At 40.8% G+C, this 17035-nt stretch overlaps 1 protein-coding gene across 2 annotated transcripts in view; it reads left to right on the forward strand.

The window, feature by feature from the left end:
• Positions 1-13094: 13094 nt before the first annotated feature.
• Positions 13095-17035, forward strand: part of Actr2 (actin related protein 2) — a 41205-nt gene continuing 37264 nt past the window's right edge. For both annotated transcript variants that reach the window (XM_026387167.2, XM_026387168.2), the window contains exon 1: positions 13095-13259. In XM_026387167.2, coding sequence (XP_026242952.1) covers positions 13212-13259 — 48 coding nt within the window. In that variant the 5' untranslated portion in view covers positions 13095-13211. The remainder of the gene's footprint in view (positions 13260-17035) is intronic.

A 17035-nucleotide genomic window follows, 5' to 3' on the forward strand; every position in this document is an offset into this window, starting at 1 on the left:
CCTCATCCTTCATGGAATTTTTACCTCTTCCCTATGATGGATCCTTGGTCTCCTAGTTACTATGACTTCATATGGTTTAGAACCTTTTTTTTTTTTTTTCCCCTGGTAGTGCTGAGGATTGAACTCAGAGCCCTATGCATGCTAGGCAAGCACTCTACCAACAAAGCTATATCTCCAGCCCCAATTTCATATTTCTTGAATACCTCATTTCTAGGAATACATTCTTCAGTAACTTTCTGAGAAAAAGAATCTATCTAGAAAAATTGTTTCTTAATATTTCTTTTTGTTTTGTTTTGTTTTGGTAGTACTGAGGATTGAACTCAAAAGTGCTTTACTACTCAGGAACACCCCTAATCTTTTAATTTTTAGTTATTTTGCTATTGGGGATTGAACCCAGTGATACTCTACTACTGAGCTATATCTCCAGTCTGCCGCAATGGCCCTCAGCACCAGTCCTTTTTATTTTTTGAGATAGTATCTCACTAAGTTGCTGAGGGTTGCAGCTAAGTTCCTAAGGCTAGCCTTAAACTTGTGATCCTCTTGCCTCAGCTTCAAGAATGGCTGGAATTACAGGCATGTGTCACTGCCACTGCATTGGGCTCACAGTATTGCCTTCTAACCGGGAATTGACTGTTTTTGTTAGGTGACTGTCATTATCTATAGGTCTTGCCTCTGAAAGAATATTGCTTTATTTTTCCAAGAAAGGAAGGAAAGCAGAGTGGGGTGGGTTACTAGCTTATAGGCAGTTCCATAGGAAGAGGTTGGTTTTCTCACCTTTTAGAATACAGACTTCTTAGAAATCTCCCTGTTTTCAGTAAGGGCCCTTGTCTTCAGGTAGGACTGTCTTTAAGAGTAGAGTACCTTTTTCTTCAACCAACCTGAGAATAAAACCACTTCATTCCATTATAGAGGAACAGGGGAGGGGGTGATCTGACTGCAGGGGCTGAAGGAGATACTGAGGAGACCGATTGATGTTTAACATACTGCAAGCAGTTCCTTCCAAAGATGTGTCACCACTACCGTAATTCAATCTAATCTCCCTGTGGTTTTCAGAGCCCTACATCCACCGCTCTTTCCCTTATTTACATGCTCCAACCACATTGGCTTTCTTTTCCTTGAATGAACACACCATGGCCATTTTTTTTCATGCTATGTCTTTCTTTAAAACAAAGATCATTAGTTGTCTCTCAATATTTATTATCTCCTCTTCCTTGGAAATATAACCCCTAATTTTTAACTCAGCATGGCCATCCAGAACAGAGGCAATATTTTCTAGCTAGATGTGGCTAGGCTTTAGCCAGAGGGATAGAACTAGAAATTATATATGTAACTTTCAGGAAGAGTCTTTAACAAGAAGTTAGCTTTTCTTGATCCTCTCCATACCCCAACCCCCACCCCTTCCTCCTTCCTGTTAGCTGTAGCTCAACCAACCCCTGCACACTAGGAAACAGAAGCTGCTTAATGAGGGTGTGAGGCAACAAGCCACCTCCACCGGAGGCTAGGTCCTTGATACCACAGAGTGCCACTCAGCCACAGAAGGCTTACCTACAAACTGCATTTATGTGGCAGAGAAATAAACTCTGATTTTCTAAATCACTGTTATCTGGGTTTTCTGTCACAGCTGAATTTCACAATGACAGGTTCAGGATGTATGTTACCTCCTCAGAGTGGTGTCCCCTAGCCTAAGTCACTTTCTATTTTTTCCCTTGTAGCACTACTCATGATCTGAATTTATCATATTTTAAAGTTTGCTTTCAGAAAAAAAAATAAAAATAAAGTTTGCTTTCTTTTTTTAATATTTATTTTTTTTAGTTTTCGGTGGACACAACATCTTTATTTTATTTGTATGTGGTGCTGAGGATCGAACCCAGCGCCCGGCGCATGCCAGGTGAGCACGCTACCGCTTGAGCCACATCCCCAGCCCCATTGCTTTCTTAATATTTATCTCTCCCAACAAGAAGGTAAACTTCATAAAAGCAAGGGCAATGAAGTTAGAAAAGAGAGCAGAATCCTCTCTGCAGGGGATAGTTCCACTCTCTCTGTTCAGATACCATATTCACATACCAAATTACAAATTCAATTTACCAGAATATTAAATTTGGAGGTGGTGTACCAGAAATTGAACTCAGAGGCACTGGGCCACTGAGCCACATCCCCAGCCCTATTTTGTATTTATTTAGAGAAAGAGTCTCACCGAGTTGTTGAGTGCCTCGCTGTTGCTGGAGCTGGATTTTTTTTTTTTCCTTTAACTCAAGATCCTCCTGTCTCAGCCTCCTGAGCAGCTGAGATTATAGGTGTGGGTCACCATGCCCAGGTGGCACCAGAATATCAGATCTCTGAGGAGATGACTCATATTTTTTGGTTTATAAAAGGTGTGTTTCAGTCAGCTGTAGTGGTGCAAGCCTGTTATCACTGCAATGGGAGATTGGGGCAGGAGGATCAAAAGTTTAAGGCCAGCCTCAGCAATGTACTGAGGCCTTAAAATAAAAACTGAAAAGCCTGGGGATGTAGCTCGTGGTAGAGCACCCCTGGGTTCAATCCCCAATACCAAAATAAATAAGTAAATAAAATATGTTTACACCATGATTGATAAATTGAGGTTATGGTTTATAATTGATTAGGGGTCATAGCTTGTTAGGGGGCAGATAAAGGTGTGAACAGCAGTTTTACTACTTATGGAAATGAGAACTAACTGTCACAGCTAAATTTACTGAGCTTTAGTCCCTCATTTGTTAAAAATGGAGGCTGTGGGAAAGACTAGGAATATCTGCTGATGTGAAGACCAAATGAGATAATACATAATAGAGATTAAGTAATTTTCTCAAGAAGAGAGCTAGGAAGTAAGGGGACCAGGTTTGGTTATTTTTGTCATTTTGTTTTTAAAATGCTTTATTAGTTGTCAATGGACTTTATTTTGTTTATTTATATGTGGTGCTGAGAATTGAACTCAGTGCCTCACTCATGCTAGGCAAGCGCTAGCCACAACCCCAGCCCAGGGACTGGGTTTTAAACCCAAGTCTATGTGATGTCGGATACTTAGCTCTTACCCTCTATACTATGCCACCATTAAAAAGGCCTCTATGGCTATCCTTGTCAGTCTAATGGTCTTTTAAGTTGGATTATTACCTCAGCATGGTAGGATAGAAGAAATGGGGAATGGTGGGAAGGAGATAAGCAGGAGGGAAGAGGGAATGCAACCTGCAACTTCAAATCTAAAAACTCTATAAACACCCTTCCTTGCTTCCTAGGCCTGTTTTTCTTCCAGACCTAAATTTATTCATTAGTTATCTGTCTCTGCCCCCTTCTTTTTCTGTCTGTCTCCCTCCCTCTTTTTCTCATTTATTTTTTATTTTTTGAAGTATTGGGAATTGAACCCAGGACACGCTACCACTGAACTACATCACCAGCCCTTAATTTTTTTTTTTTTTTTTTTTAATTTGGGACACTGGTTTGTGACGTTGCTAAGGCTGGCCTGGAACTTGCAATCCTCTGCCTTAGCCTCCAGAGTCGCTGGGATAAAAATTCTTAAAAGATCCAGTAAGGTTGGGTGCCGTGGCACATCCCTGTAATCCCAAGGGCTTGCCTATAATCCCAGCAGCTCGGGAGGCTGAGGCAGGAGGATCGTGGGTTTAAAGCCAGCCTTAGCAACAACGAGGCACTAAGCAACTCAGTGAGTCCCTGTCTCTAAATAAAATACAAAAAAGGGCTGCAGATGTGGCTCAGTGGTCAAGTGCCTCTGAGTTCAATCCCTAGTATCCCCCCGTCAAAAAAAGACCAAATAAATTTTAGAGTACTGTAAGTCCAGTTAGTTAGTGCCTATATACCTTGTTAGTTACAGAATGTATTTTTACACTAATTAAAAGATGTCTGGAGGGCTGGGGATGTGGCTCAAGCGGTAGCACGCTCGCCTGGCATGCATGCGGCCTGGGTTCGATCCTCAGCACCACATGCAGACGAGGATGTTGTGTCCGCGGATAACTAAAAATTAAATATTAAAAAATTCTCTCTCTCTCCTCTCTCACTCTATCTTTAAAAAAAAAAAAAAAAGAAACATTTCTTGGGCTGGGATTGTGGCTCAGCAGTAGAGTGCTCATCTCCCATGTATGAGGCCCTGGGATGGGTCCTCAGCACCACATAAAAATAAATAAATAAAATAAAGGTATAAAATAAAGGTATTGTGTCCAATTACAACTAAAAAATAAACATTTTAAAAAAAATAAAAGATGTCTGGAGAGATATTGCTATAAATCCATGATATGAGTATAGTTTAAGTACCCTCCATTAACTAGATAACATCAGCCTAAAGGTTTTGAAAAGAAACAGACCACTGTGACCTGCCCTGTGCTTCATGAGCAAAAGAATGCAGCTGATTCCCCACTAATGCTTCTCATGTCACCATTTATAAAGTTTCTTTTAAAAGAAGAAGACTGATAATAAACATCAATGCAGTTGTAAGGATGTGGGGGGAAAGAAATACTTCTACACTGTTGGTGGGATAGTAAACTAGTACAACCATTAGTAGGGAAGTTCTTCAAAAGACTAGGCATGGAACCACCATATGACCCAGCTATGCCACTTCTTGGCATTTTCCCAAAAGAATTCAAGTCAGCATACTATAGCAATCCATGCATGTTCATGTATTCACAATAGCCAAGTTCTAAAACATGCCTAAGTGTCCATCCACAGATGATCGGATAAAGAAAACACAATATACATATACAATGGAGTTTTATTCAGCCACAAACAAAGAATGAGGGGGCTGGGGTTGTGGCTCTGTGGTAGAGTGCTTGCCTACCATGGGTGAGGGACTGGGTTCCACTCTCAGCACCACATAAAATAAATAAATAAATAGAATAAAGGTATTGAGTCCATCTACAACTAAAAAAAATTAAAAATAAAAATAATGAAATTATGTCATTTTCAGGAAAATGGATGGAATATAGAGCATAGTGTTGAGTGAAATAAGACAGATTCAGAACGTCAGAGTGAAAGAGGGGGAGAGAGAGAGAAACAACAACAAAAACACTTCATGTCAGGCATGGTGGCACACTCCTGTAATGCCAGCAGCGCAGGAGGGTGAGGCTGGAGGATTGTAAATTCAAAGCCAGCCTCAGTAATTTAGCGAGACCCTGTCTCAAAATAAAAGGGACTGGGAATGTGGTTCAGTGGCTAAGCCCCCTTGAGTTTAACCTCTGGTACAAAAAAAAAAAAAAGGCACTTTATGAAAACAGAAGGGAATAGAGTGTAGTGGAACATCTGTAATCCCAGCAATTTATGAGGCTGCTGTATCTGGCTCTTGGGCCTTTTTTTTTTTTTTTTTTTTTTTTTTTGATATTAGGTATTGAACCCAGAGGGGCTTAAACAGTTTTGTGATGAATCCTTAAATACCTTTCTGCAGCTTAGGTCAAGAACCTGCCAGAGCTGAATTGAGATCCTTTTCTTCCTTTAGCAAAAGCTGTGTGGACCCTAACCCCGTGACAAACTGACTTGGAGAAAGAACACTACCCTCTTCATATCAGTTTACATGATGAAACAAGACTGCGTGTTTAGGACTTGGAGTTTGTTCAATCACAAATGGGGATATTTGATAGGAAGGTTAAATTTGGGGTTGGAAAGCCTACTAATAGATCAGTGAATCCAGCTCTAGTTCTCTTAACAGTAAAGAGGCATGTCCCTATGTGACATATATTAACTTTTACCTCAAAAGTTTCTTTTCCTAAAAAATAGCTTGTGATACAACTCATATACCATACAATTCATTCATTTAAAGTGTATAATTCAATGATAAGAGTTGTGCAAACATCTCCACAATCAATTAAGAACATTTTGTGATCCCCAAATGCAATCTCATACCTATTAGCAATCACTTCCCATTTCTCTGCCACTTAGGGAGTGGATATATAGCTCAGTGGTAGAATGAAGCTCAGCATGTACAAAACCTTGGGTTCAATTCCTAGCAATGCAGAAAAAGAAGATCAGTTTATCATTTCTCTACCACTTTTCCCTCCTGCCCTCCACCCCCATCCTAGCTGCCTCTAATCTTTCTCTGTAGATTTGCTTATTTTGGACTTTTAATATAAATAGGATCATATAGAATGTGGCCTTAATGTTTTTGAGGTTTAGCCCTGCTGAGGCACATATCAGTATTTCATTGTCTTTTATGGGTGAATAATATTCTTTTTTTTTTTTAATTTATAGCACAAATTTTATTTCTCAGTTTTGGGAGGCTGGAAGACCAAGACTGGGGGCCAACTTCTGAGAACATTTTTGTTGTGTCCTCCTGGGGAAGCAGGTGAAACAGGGACAAGGGCTGCTTTGAGAAGCCCCTTCCCAGGGAAGGTGAGTCCATGGCCTAAGCATATCTTCAAGTCCCCACCCCGTAACACACAATAATGCAGAGACAAAATAGAATGACATTCCATGCTCCCCAGAACATCCCAACTTCTTGGCATGACTCAATTTCTGCTACATTTCACAAGTCATGATTTTGGATAAAACAAGAGTGAAGCTGAACACATGGGGAGAGGGCTCCCTTCTCAGCTACTGCTTGCAGTGTTGGATGTGGCCTTACAAGCCATCACTGAGGTTCTGCACAACAGCTCTAACTGCCCCCCTACCACATCCCCATGGGGCTGACTCACACTCAAGTCCTGAACACTCCCAAGTCCAGAAACCAGAAACACACGAAAATCCAAGGGAGATTTGTTCAAAGTCCGCCAAAAATACCAGTCCACACTTGCTCAAGTCTCTTACAAAAATGGCAGAGTATTTGCATTTAACCCCTCATATCTTCTTCCATTATCTCTAGATGACTTCTGACACCTAATACAATGAGAGGGCAGTGTCATTCTCTGTAATACTGTAAAATCCAGGAAACAATGAGGAGAGAAGTATCTGTCCAGAGGGGCACAACTCCTTTCCTGATAGTTTGGATTTCCAGCTGGCTGGGACCATGGATGCAGAAGAATGGGTGCAGGGCCAACTGCACTTTCTTGCTTTGCATTGACGGGAGGAAACACTGCAGCCAAGAGGAGGGCTTCTAGGAGCTGATATCCTTCAAGTCAACATCTGGACACATCTGCCCTTCAAGCCGGAAGACTTTCTTGCAGGGGATCCAAGGACTTGCCTCAATGTGGAACTTTTCAGGACAAAGGGGATCAAATCTCATGAAGCAACTCTTCTCTCTTCTAGCCCATGGGCAATGCAAGGAACCTGCATGATACCAGAGGCTCACTTCTCTCTTCTCATGTCTTCTGGAAATGAATCATTAATGATTCCTTCAAAGTGAAGCAGAAGCCTGTATTCCCAGCTGCACAGAAGTGTTTGAGGGCACTGTCTCCCAAATGCAAAGGTGCATGAAGAATTACAGTCTCCATACATGAATTCATCATCAAAAGCCTCGAGTCAACAGGGGCTTCACAAAATGACTTCTTGGCAAACTTGATGACCTCCTCCTCAGGCAATGCTTCCACCTTCTCAGCCGCCTGGTCCCGGCGAGCCAGGACCTGCCAGCCGGGACCTGCAGCCCTGCTACTTCCAAGCTCTTCTTTATGGGTGAATAATATTCTATCATATGAATGTACGACTTTTTATTTATCCATTCCTCAGGCGATATACATTTGGATTGTTTCCACTTTTTAATTAATTAATTTATTTTTTGTGGGGCTGGGGCTTGAACCCAGGGCCTTAAGCATGCGAGGCAAGCACTCTACCAACTGAGCTACATCCCCAGCCCATTTCCACTTTTTGACTATTATGAATAATTCTTCAGTGAACATTTATGTACACATTTTTATGTGGACACTGTTTGCATTTCTCTTGGGTGTACAGCTAGGAGTACAATTGCTGAGTTATGTGGTAGTTCAGTTTAGCCTCTTGAGGAACTTCCACCCTGCTCTCCATAGTGGCTGCACCTCCGGAGGGTGGTGGGGTTCTCCACATCCTAGCCAACATTTACCAAATTTTTAGTTGTACATGGACACAATACCTTTATTTCATTTATTTTTATGTGATGCTAAGGATCAAATGCAGTGCCTTACACATGCTAGCCAAGTACTCTACCACTGAGCCACAACCCAGCCTTGTTTATTATCTTTGTTTTTCATTTACCATTTTTTTAAAATTTATTTTTTTGGGTACTGGGGATTGGATTCAGGAGCACTCAGCCACTGAGCCACATCCCCAGCCCTATTTTGTATTTTATTTAGAGACAGGATCTCACTGAGTTGCTTAGCACCTTGCTTTTTGCTGAGGCTAGCTTTGAACTCATGATCCTCCTGCCTCAGCCTCCTGAGCCACTGGGATTATAGATGTGCACTACCAAACTCTGTGCTTGTTGGTTATTTATTTATTTATTTGGTACAGGGATTGAACCCAGGGATGCTTAATCACTGAGCCACATCCCCAGACCTTTTTAATTTTATTATTTGCTATTTTTAGATACACATGACGTAGAGTATATTTTGATATATTATACATACATGGATAATTAGGAGATCCTAATTCTAATTAGGATCCCATTCTTGTGGTTTTACATGATGAAGAGTTTCACTGGTCGTGTACTCATACATGCACATTAGGAAGTTCTGTTGAATTCATTCTACTGTCTTTCCTGTTTCCACCCACTTTCCCTTCCCTTCCTTCACCTTTATCTATTCCAGTGAATTTCTATTTTATACTCCCCTCCCCCATTATGTGTCAGCATCCATATGTCCCTTTTTATTTTTTATTTTGAGACAGGGTCTTGCTAAGTTGCTGAGGCTGGCCTCAAATTTGTGATCCTCCTGTTTGAGCCTCCCAATTAGCTGCGAGTACAGGTGGGCACCACTGTGCCCAATGTTGTTTGATTTTTAAAAACCATTAACTAGCTTCAAAACTATAATTGAAAGCAACTGCAGTGGCTAATTAGATAAGCACATATTATCTTGGAAAATGAGAAATTATGGTCCAATCAAGCAACAATCATTAATGGCCACTGAAGCTATAAGTGGTGTGTTCACAGAGAGCTCTAAATAGATCATCTTACAGCAACAGAACCCACTGAATAAGTTTAATATCACTAAACATGGGGCACCCACATATCATATTCCTCCAAATGTGTTGTAATAAGAAGCACATGTCACTGTTTATGAATATTCTTGTTAAACCTACACCTAATCAAGCTTCCATATCTAACTACTAGTTTATAAAAAATATGGAGGTTAGAGGAACAAGAAAAACAACATTGTGTAGATACAATCAGCCAAATCCAGAATGTGAGAAATTTACAGACCAAATGATCTAGTCTTCAACCAAAGTTGGCATTTAAAAGAGAAAGAGAGCTGTGTGTGGGGGTGCACACCTGTAATCCCTGTGACTGGGACAATTGAGGGAGAAGGATCACAAGTCTGAGGTCAGCCTTAGCAATTTAGCATAGTCCTTAGTAATTTATTAAGACTCTCTCAAAATAAACAAGAGCTGGGGATGTTGCTTAATGGTTAAACACCCTGAAACCTAAATAAATAAATAAATAAATAATAAATAAAAATAAGAGAGAACTGTTATAACCAAAATAGTCTGAAGAGATATACTAGCCATATACAATTTGTAGATTTTATTTAGATCCTGGTTGAAAAAAAAAACACTATAAAGGACATGTTTGAGATAATGGAACATGAATATTAGATGATAATAATAAATTACTATTATTTTTGGCTATAATAATGGTATTATGTTTTTTTAAAATTGTTACCTGTTAGAAAAATATATTTAAAGTAGTCAGATATACTCTAAAATACTCCAGCAAACAAGAAAAACAAGCTAGGAGCTAGGTATGGTGGTACATGACTGTAGTTCCAGCTACTCAGGAGGCTGAGAGAGGAGGATCAGTTTGCTGAGACCATGAGTTCAAGACCAGCCTGGGCAATACAGCAAGATCCCATCTTGAAAAGAAAACAAAATGTTTTTAGTTGTAGATGGCCACAATACATTTATTTATTTATTTATTTATTTATTATTATGCAGTGCTGAGGATCAAACCTAGGGCCTCACATGTATTAGGTAAGTGCTCTACCACTGAGCTACACTAGCCCCTCCAGCCCTTTTTAATATTTTATTTAGAGACAGGATCTCGCTGAGTTTGTTTAGGGCCTCACTAAGATACTCCTGCCTCAGCCTCTCAAGCTTCTAGGATTATAGGCATGTGACACCATTCCCAGCTAAGACCCTTCTTAAAATAAAAAGAAAACAAAAAGGGTTGGGGATGTAACGCAGTGGCAGAGTGATTGCCTAGCATGTGTGAAGCCTTGGATTTGGTTCGCAGCACTGGGGAAAGAAACAACAACAACAACAATAAAAAGTCAATGTGGGGCTGGGGTTGTAGCTCAGTGGTACAGCGCTTGCCTCAAAAATGTGAGGCCAGCCTTGAATTATCGATCCTTCGGCCTCGGGCTCTGAAGTAGCTGGGATTATAAGTGTGTACCATTACAGCTGGCTATAGTTTGTATTCTTTTTTTTTTTTTTTTTTTTTTTTTAGTGGTGCTGGGGATTGAACCCAGGGCCTTGTGCATGTGAGGCAAGTACTCTACCAAATGAGCTATAACCCCAGCCTATATTTTGTATTCTTATCAAGTTGCAAATGTTCTTTATTTATTCTGGATACAAATCTTTTGCTGATATATGACTTGCAAATATTTTATCCTATTCTATGGCTTTTCTTTGATCTATGAATTAAAAGTTTTACATTTCTATTAAGTATTAATTTTTTCTTTTGTAGATCATGATTTGGTGTCAATAGCTAAGCAATTTGCTTAAATCAATACAAAAACATTTTTTTCTCATGTTTTCTTCTGGAATTTTTTTCTCCCTATACTGGTGATCAAACCAAGGGCCTCGTGCATGCTAGGTAAGCCCTCTACCACATTATTGTGAAGAAAGCAAAATAACCAGGATGAACTTGGTGTAGATGGTAGATGCCAGATTATATACCCTATGGGGTGTTATATCTGATTTTGCGTGGTCACAGTGTTTTGATGAATTTTTAATAGGGTACTGAAAATACATTTTTCTATGTTTTCTATTATTTATATGTTCTGTTTCTCTAATAAGAAGAAAAAAATGATTTTTTTCTCAAAAAGTAAAAATAATGCACTTACTTCCATAAAAAGGAAAAGTATAAGAATACAGAAAGGCCTGAGCTGGGTGCAGTGGTGCATGCTTGTAATCCCAAAGGCTCCAGAGGCTGAGACAGGAGGATTGTGAGTTCAAAGCCAGTCTCAGCAAAAAGCAAGGTGCCATGCAACTCAGTGAAACCCTGTCTTTAAATAAAATAAGAAAAAGGGTTGAAAATGTGGCTCACTGGTGGTGTGCCTCTGAGCTCAATCCTTGGTTCCCCAAAATAAGTAAGTAAATAAATAAATACAGAAAGGCTTGACTTTAATTTACTGAGACCAATTAAATGTACTTCCAGGAAAACTGCACAATGCTAGGAACTGGGACCACAAAAGTAAGATAAGGACAATACACTCAAAGAAATTTTAATATTTATTTTTTTTTAGTTTTCGGCGGACACAACATCTTTGTTTGTATGTGGTGCTGAGGATCCAACGGGGCCGCATGCATGCTAGGCGAGCGCTACCGCTTGAGCCACTCCCCAGCCCCCACTCAAAGAAATTTTGAACCAATGCACAGAATAGCAGGTAGAGGTACCTCAAGGACTATGGAAGCAAGTGAAAGGGGAAAATGTTCCCAAGACTTAATACCCATCCTAAACTCTCAAACTTTCAACTACAATTATGGCAAGTTAACTTTTAGAATCTATGTGTTGGGATCTATGTATGATCCAATTTGAATAAAGTACTTTATGCCTTTAGAAAGGTTTGAAAACCACTGGTCTAATAAAAGTGAAAAGTGAGAGGCTGCTACTACTGTAGAAAGAATACTGGATTGGAAGTTCATAATACAAGTTTTATTCTAATTGTCCTACATGTATAGCCATGTGGAAGGCAGAATTCTAGTTCTCAAAAATGACACTTTTTTATGTGAATGTTAATGTTATTCGTTCAATAAATATTTGTTGAGTGTAATAAATACAATAATAATAAAGTAATAACAAGGAGAGAAGAACATGTGGAGGTTATCAGCAAAGCCATCAGAGAGATGTAACAAGTTGGGTCTTGGAGCCTAAGAAGTTTGTATCCATTGATTAAAAGGACAAACCAGGAGCATTACAGATAGGTTCAAAATAATAATAATAATAATAATAATAATAATAATAATAATATCACTGAATAAATGCTTGCTTTTGTGCACAAAATTTTATTCTCATAATCACCCCCTGGAGGTAGAGGTTATCATCCTTTTGAAGAGACCTTGGGTTTACCCACAACACAAAACTCTTGACTGGCAGGGCCACACCTGAAATTGGGGTTGTCTGATGTCAAAGTGGAGGCTCTGGGTTCAAATAGGTACATATACTTAAGATATGTGAGCAACGTGGGGCTATTTGAAGAGGGAAGTGGGGAGCAAAGAGGCTGAAAACTTAGGCAACCACTCTAGCTCAGTTGACCTCAGGGAGTTTGGGCAAAGAAGAGCTGGTATGGAACGGCGGTATTGAATCAAGGCGTGATTTCAAGTAAGTGTGAGTGTGTATCCATCCCAGCTCTGTGGACTGAAAAGGCCTAGAAGCAATGACACACCAAGGCACATTCGATGGTTGGGGTAGGCAAGGACCAAGGACCTCCAGGTTCGCTCCCCGCTCTCCTGCTGGCTTCTCCGCCACATTTCACTGCCACCTCGCGGCAGACCCCGTGTTCTTCACCTGCCTGCCTCTTCTGCAGTCCGTGAAACCGCGCCCTTAACTCCTGCGACATCCTAAGGAGAGTTCCGCAGCACCCCCGACGCCGGCCGCCATTAGCGTCAAGCAGATAGCAGGGAACTAGAGAAGAGGTGAAGAACACCGGGGCGCGGCCACCTGACAGCCGACCTGGAGGAGCCGTTTCTTATTGGATTTCACTGCTGCCAGTCGCGACCTCCTATGTTCTGCCCCGCCCCTTCCGCGCAGTCTGTTCTCTAAGTGGCGGGCGGGGCCGGGCGGCAACTTCCGGTTGGGGGAAGAAAGTTAGGCCGAAGGCGGGGCCACGGAGAGGGAGAAGGAAGAGGCAAGGGCCGGGCGGCGACGGCTGTAGGTTGTGAGACGGCGGCGGCTGCGGCGGCGGCTCTCCCTGGGGTGGACGATGGATAGCCAGGGCAGGAAGGTGGTGGTGTGCGACAACGGAACCGGGGTAAGTGCCGGGCGAGGAGTCCGCGGTGGCCAGAGGCCCGGACAGGGATGTACGGGGCTCCTTGGTGCCTGGGGCTGCACGTCTGGGCCTCTGGGGTGAAGGGGCGCGAGTGGCGAATGGCGCCTCCCGCCTCCGTGGGCGTGGGAGCAAGCGGGACCCGCTCCGGACCCGCCACCCCCGTAATTTCCCAGGTCTGAGCGGTAGCGAGACCGGCACTGGACGCTGACCCCCACCTGCTGTCCCAAGGGGGCCGGCTCGATTCTCTAGCCGGAGCAGTTTGGCCAAAATATCCTAAGGTTTGGGTAAAAGACTTGAGTTTGTGCAATCGAGAAGGGTTCCATTTCTCAGACTCGCCGGTGGGTAAAAAGGAGAAAGACCTAGAGGCCTTCCTCTTCCTGTATGGTTGTAGATACCGAATGGGAGGCAGGAAACAGAAAAAAAAAAGGAAGTGCTGTCATGCAATTGGCCTCAGCCCTTTCGTAGTGCTTCTTGAGGGTTTGTTCTTTGCTTTTTCTTCCTTCTACCTGTCTTGAAAGAAAGGGAGACCAGATTGGCAGTGTATCTATTGCTTTTTATTCTTCATGTGATAGTTTGGTCCTAGCGCACCCTCGCAGAGACCAGCGTGCATGTTCCATGGGATGATTTGAGAGGTCTGAGTGTTAATTCCACTGACTTGGGGAAGTTAATCAGTTTTAGTTCCTCCTTCTCTCTCCCTTTTAAGTACAGAATACAGATGTTCAGTCTTGAAGATTCTAATTGTAAAAATCCGAGGAAAGCATTAGTTTAGAAACTCTTTGAAAGTGATTTCTTTTCCACCCCCCCCCGCCCTTTAATTATTTTGGATGTGTTCTATAGTAATTTCTATTTTAGTGTTGCAAATTTTGTGATTCCCCCCTTCCCACATATATAATGTGACATATAATGAATTAAAGTGGGTTTAATTTGAACTTTAAAACACTTTGGAAATTATATTTTCTTTTAGATTTTTAAAACAAATTGTATTTGGTTTAAGTGCTATCACTTTTTATTATTCTCAATTTCATTTATGGAGATTGGATTGTTGGGACTGGGTTGTGGCTCAGCGGTGGAGCGCTCATCTCGAACGTGAGAGACCTGGGTTCGATCCTCAGCACCACATAAAAATAAATATGTGAAATAAAGGTATTGTGTCCAACTACAACTAACAAATAAAAATTTAAAAAAAAGAAATTGGATTGTTGGCAGGGGGGGGGGCGGAGAGCTGGCATTTACTGCCATAATCTTGCTCTTGATTGGATTTGTTTTTTGGTTTGTTTTTGGAACTGGGGATCGAACCCAGGGTTTTGTGTACATCCCAGCCCCCACTGGATTTGTTATAGACTTCTACAAATAAAAATTATACTAGGTTCTTCTGAACTGTTAAAAATGGACAAGAGGGCTGGGGTTGTGGCTCAGTGGTAGTGTTCGCATGCATGAGGCACTGGGTTCCATCCTCAGCACCACATAAAAATAAAATAAAGATATTGTGTCCACCTAAAACTAAAAAATACTAAAAAAGAAAAAATGAGCCAGGGTAAGGAGAATGTTATAATGCAACAGGACATTTATACAAAATAATTTTTTAAAAGGAGGCAGATCCACTTGTAGGGAAATGTCTAAAATTAATTAAGGTAAAAAGTTTTAGAATGAACCCATTTATGTGTGTTCTTTATTAAATATATTTGTATGCCCACAAATTTGTGTCTGTATATGAAAGTTTTGGAGGGATACTTGAAATTCTATAAGTTACCTTTGGGACAAGGAATAAAGGAGTAAGGTGAGAGGAGAGAGCTTCATGAATTCTCTGAATAATTGGAAAAAAAGTTCTTTTTTTTTTAATGTTTATTTTTAGTTTCAGGTGAACACAGTATCTTTATTTTATTTTTATGTGGTGCCTAGGATCGAACCTAGTGCCTTCTGCATGCCAGGCGAGCGCGCTACCACTTGAGCCACATCCCGAGCCCCAGTGTTGTGTTTTTTTTTTTTAACAAAGCATGTTATTATATTTAAACTAACTTAATTACAAACATATATTACCTTAACAGTTAAAACTGCATTTTAAAAGACTTACAGTAAAGGTGCATTTTAAAAAAAAATGAAGTTTTTTTTTTCCTTTGGTACCAGGGATTGAACCGAGGGGTGTTTAACCACTGAGCCACATCTCTACCGTGTTTTTTATATTTTATTTTGAAACAGGGGCTCGATAAGTTGCTTAGGGACTCACTAAGTTATTGAGGCTGCCTTTGAACTTGTGATCTTCCTGTTTCAGCCTCCCAGACCACTGGGATTACAAGCAAACATGAGCTCATGGTTGGGGATGTGGCTCAGTGGTAGAGCACTTGCCTAACACGGTAGAGATTAAGGTTCAATCTCTAGCACCACAAAACAAACAAAACCACACACACACACACAAAACCATGAGCTTAATAACCACCATAGTATCAAATTGACCTCTATATAAATTTAATACTTTTCAAGTGAATTTACAGTACTTTGTGACTCTGTCAGGCACTCTCTTTTTAATGGATTCTTTTTCTTTGAGGGATATAGCTGAGGTACCCTGTTTTTGTAGTATGGGTACATGTATGTGGGATTTTTGCTTGTGGTGCTGGGGATTAAACTCAGGGGGCTTTACACATGCCAGCTAATTTCTGTACCATTGAGCTATACCCTAAGCTTCTGTATGAGGAGGTTTACTTCTTTATTTTTTACAGTACTGGGGATTAAACCCAGGATCTCACGTGTGGTGGGCAAGTGCTGTAACTCTGGAGCTTCATCTCAGCCCTTTTTATTTTAGTTTTGAGATGGTCTCATTAGGCTGCCTAGGCTGGTCTGGAATTTGGGATTTTCCTGCCTCAGCCTCCCAAGCCTCTGAGATTACAGGTGTGTGCCACCTTGCCCAGCTACCAGTGGGTTTTTTGGGGGGAGGGAGGGGTACTCAGGGGCACTTGACCACTGAGCCACATCCTAGCCCTGTTTTGTATTTTATTTAGAGACAAGATCGCACCAAGTTGCTTAGTGCCTCACTAAATTGTTGAGGCTGGCTTTGAACTCCCGATCCTCTTGTCTCTGCCTCCTGAGCTGCTGGGAGGAGTTGCCACCAGTGGAGTTTTTGATGTTCATTTAGAATAGGAGTGCTTGCTGCTGGCTGTGGTAGGCACACCTGTAATCCAAATACTCAGGAGGCTGAGGCAGGAGGATTACCTGAACCTTGGAGTTTGAAGCTATCTTGGGCAGTTTAGTGAGACCATCTCAAATGAAAAAATAAAAAGGCTAGGGATGTAGCTCAGTGGTAGAGCAAGCTTACCTTGCATGCTTGAGAACCTGGGTTTAATACCCAGTACCACACACACCAAAAAAAAAAAAAAGTGTAAATATTAACTGCAAGCTAATTTTTATGCTACTGTTTCATTAATTTAGCTAACATTAGAAAGCTGATTGTATGCATTTGCTAGTCTTATGTATAATCCATAATTTTAAAATCTTGCTCTTTAGGATAAAAGATCTCTTAGCATGATGTAAATGAAAAAGTATAATTAATTTAAACAAAGATTTAAATTTGATGTTGTAGTTACTTACAAATTTTATCCATCTTTTCTATAAACATGATTGGCTGAAAATGAAGAAACAGCTGGGATATAATATGTACATAATATGCAAATCAGGAATGCTGTGATACTTAAGAAAATTTAAGAGGATTAGGAACCACTTAGAGTCTATATTCTGTTTCTAATTATACTTCTGGACATGAATGAACA

This window comes from Urocitellus parryii, chromosome 12, assembly GCF_045843805.1.
Source record: "Urocitellus parryii isolate mUroPar1 chromosome 12, mUroPar1.hap1, whole genome shotgun sequence".
Lineage (NCBI taxonomy): Eukaryota > Metazoa > Chordata > Mammalia > Rodentia > Sciuridae > Urocitellus > Urocitellus parryii.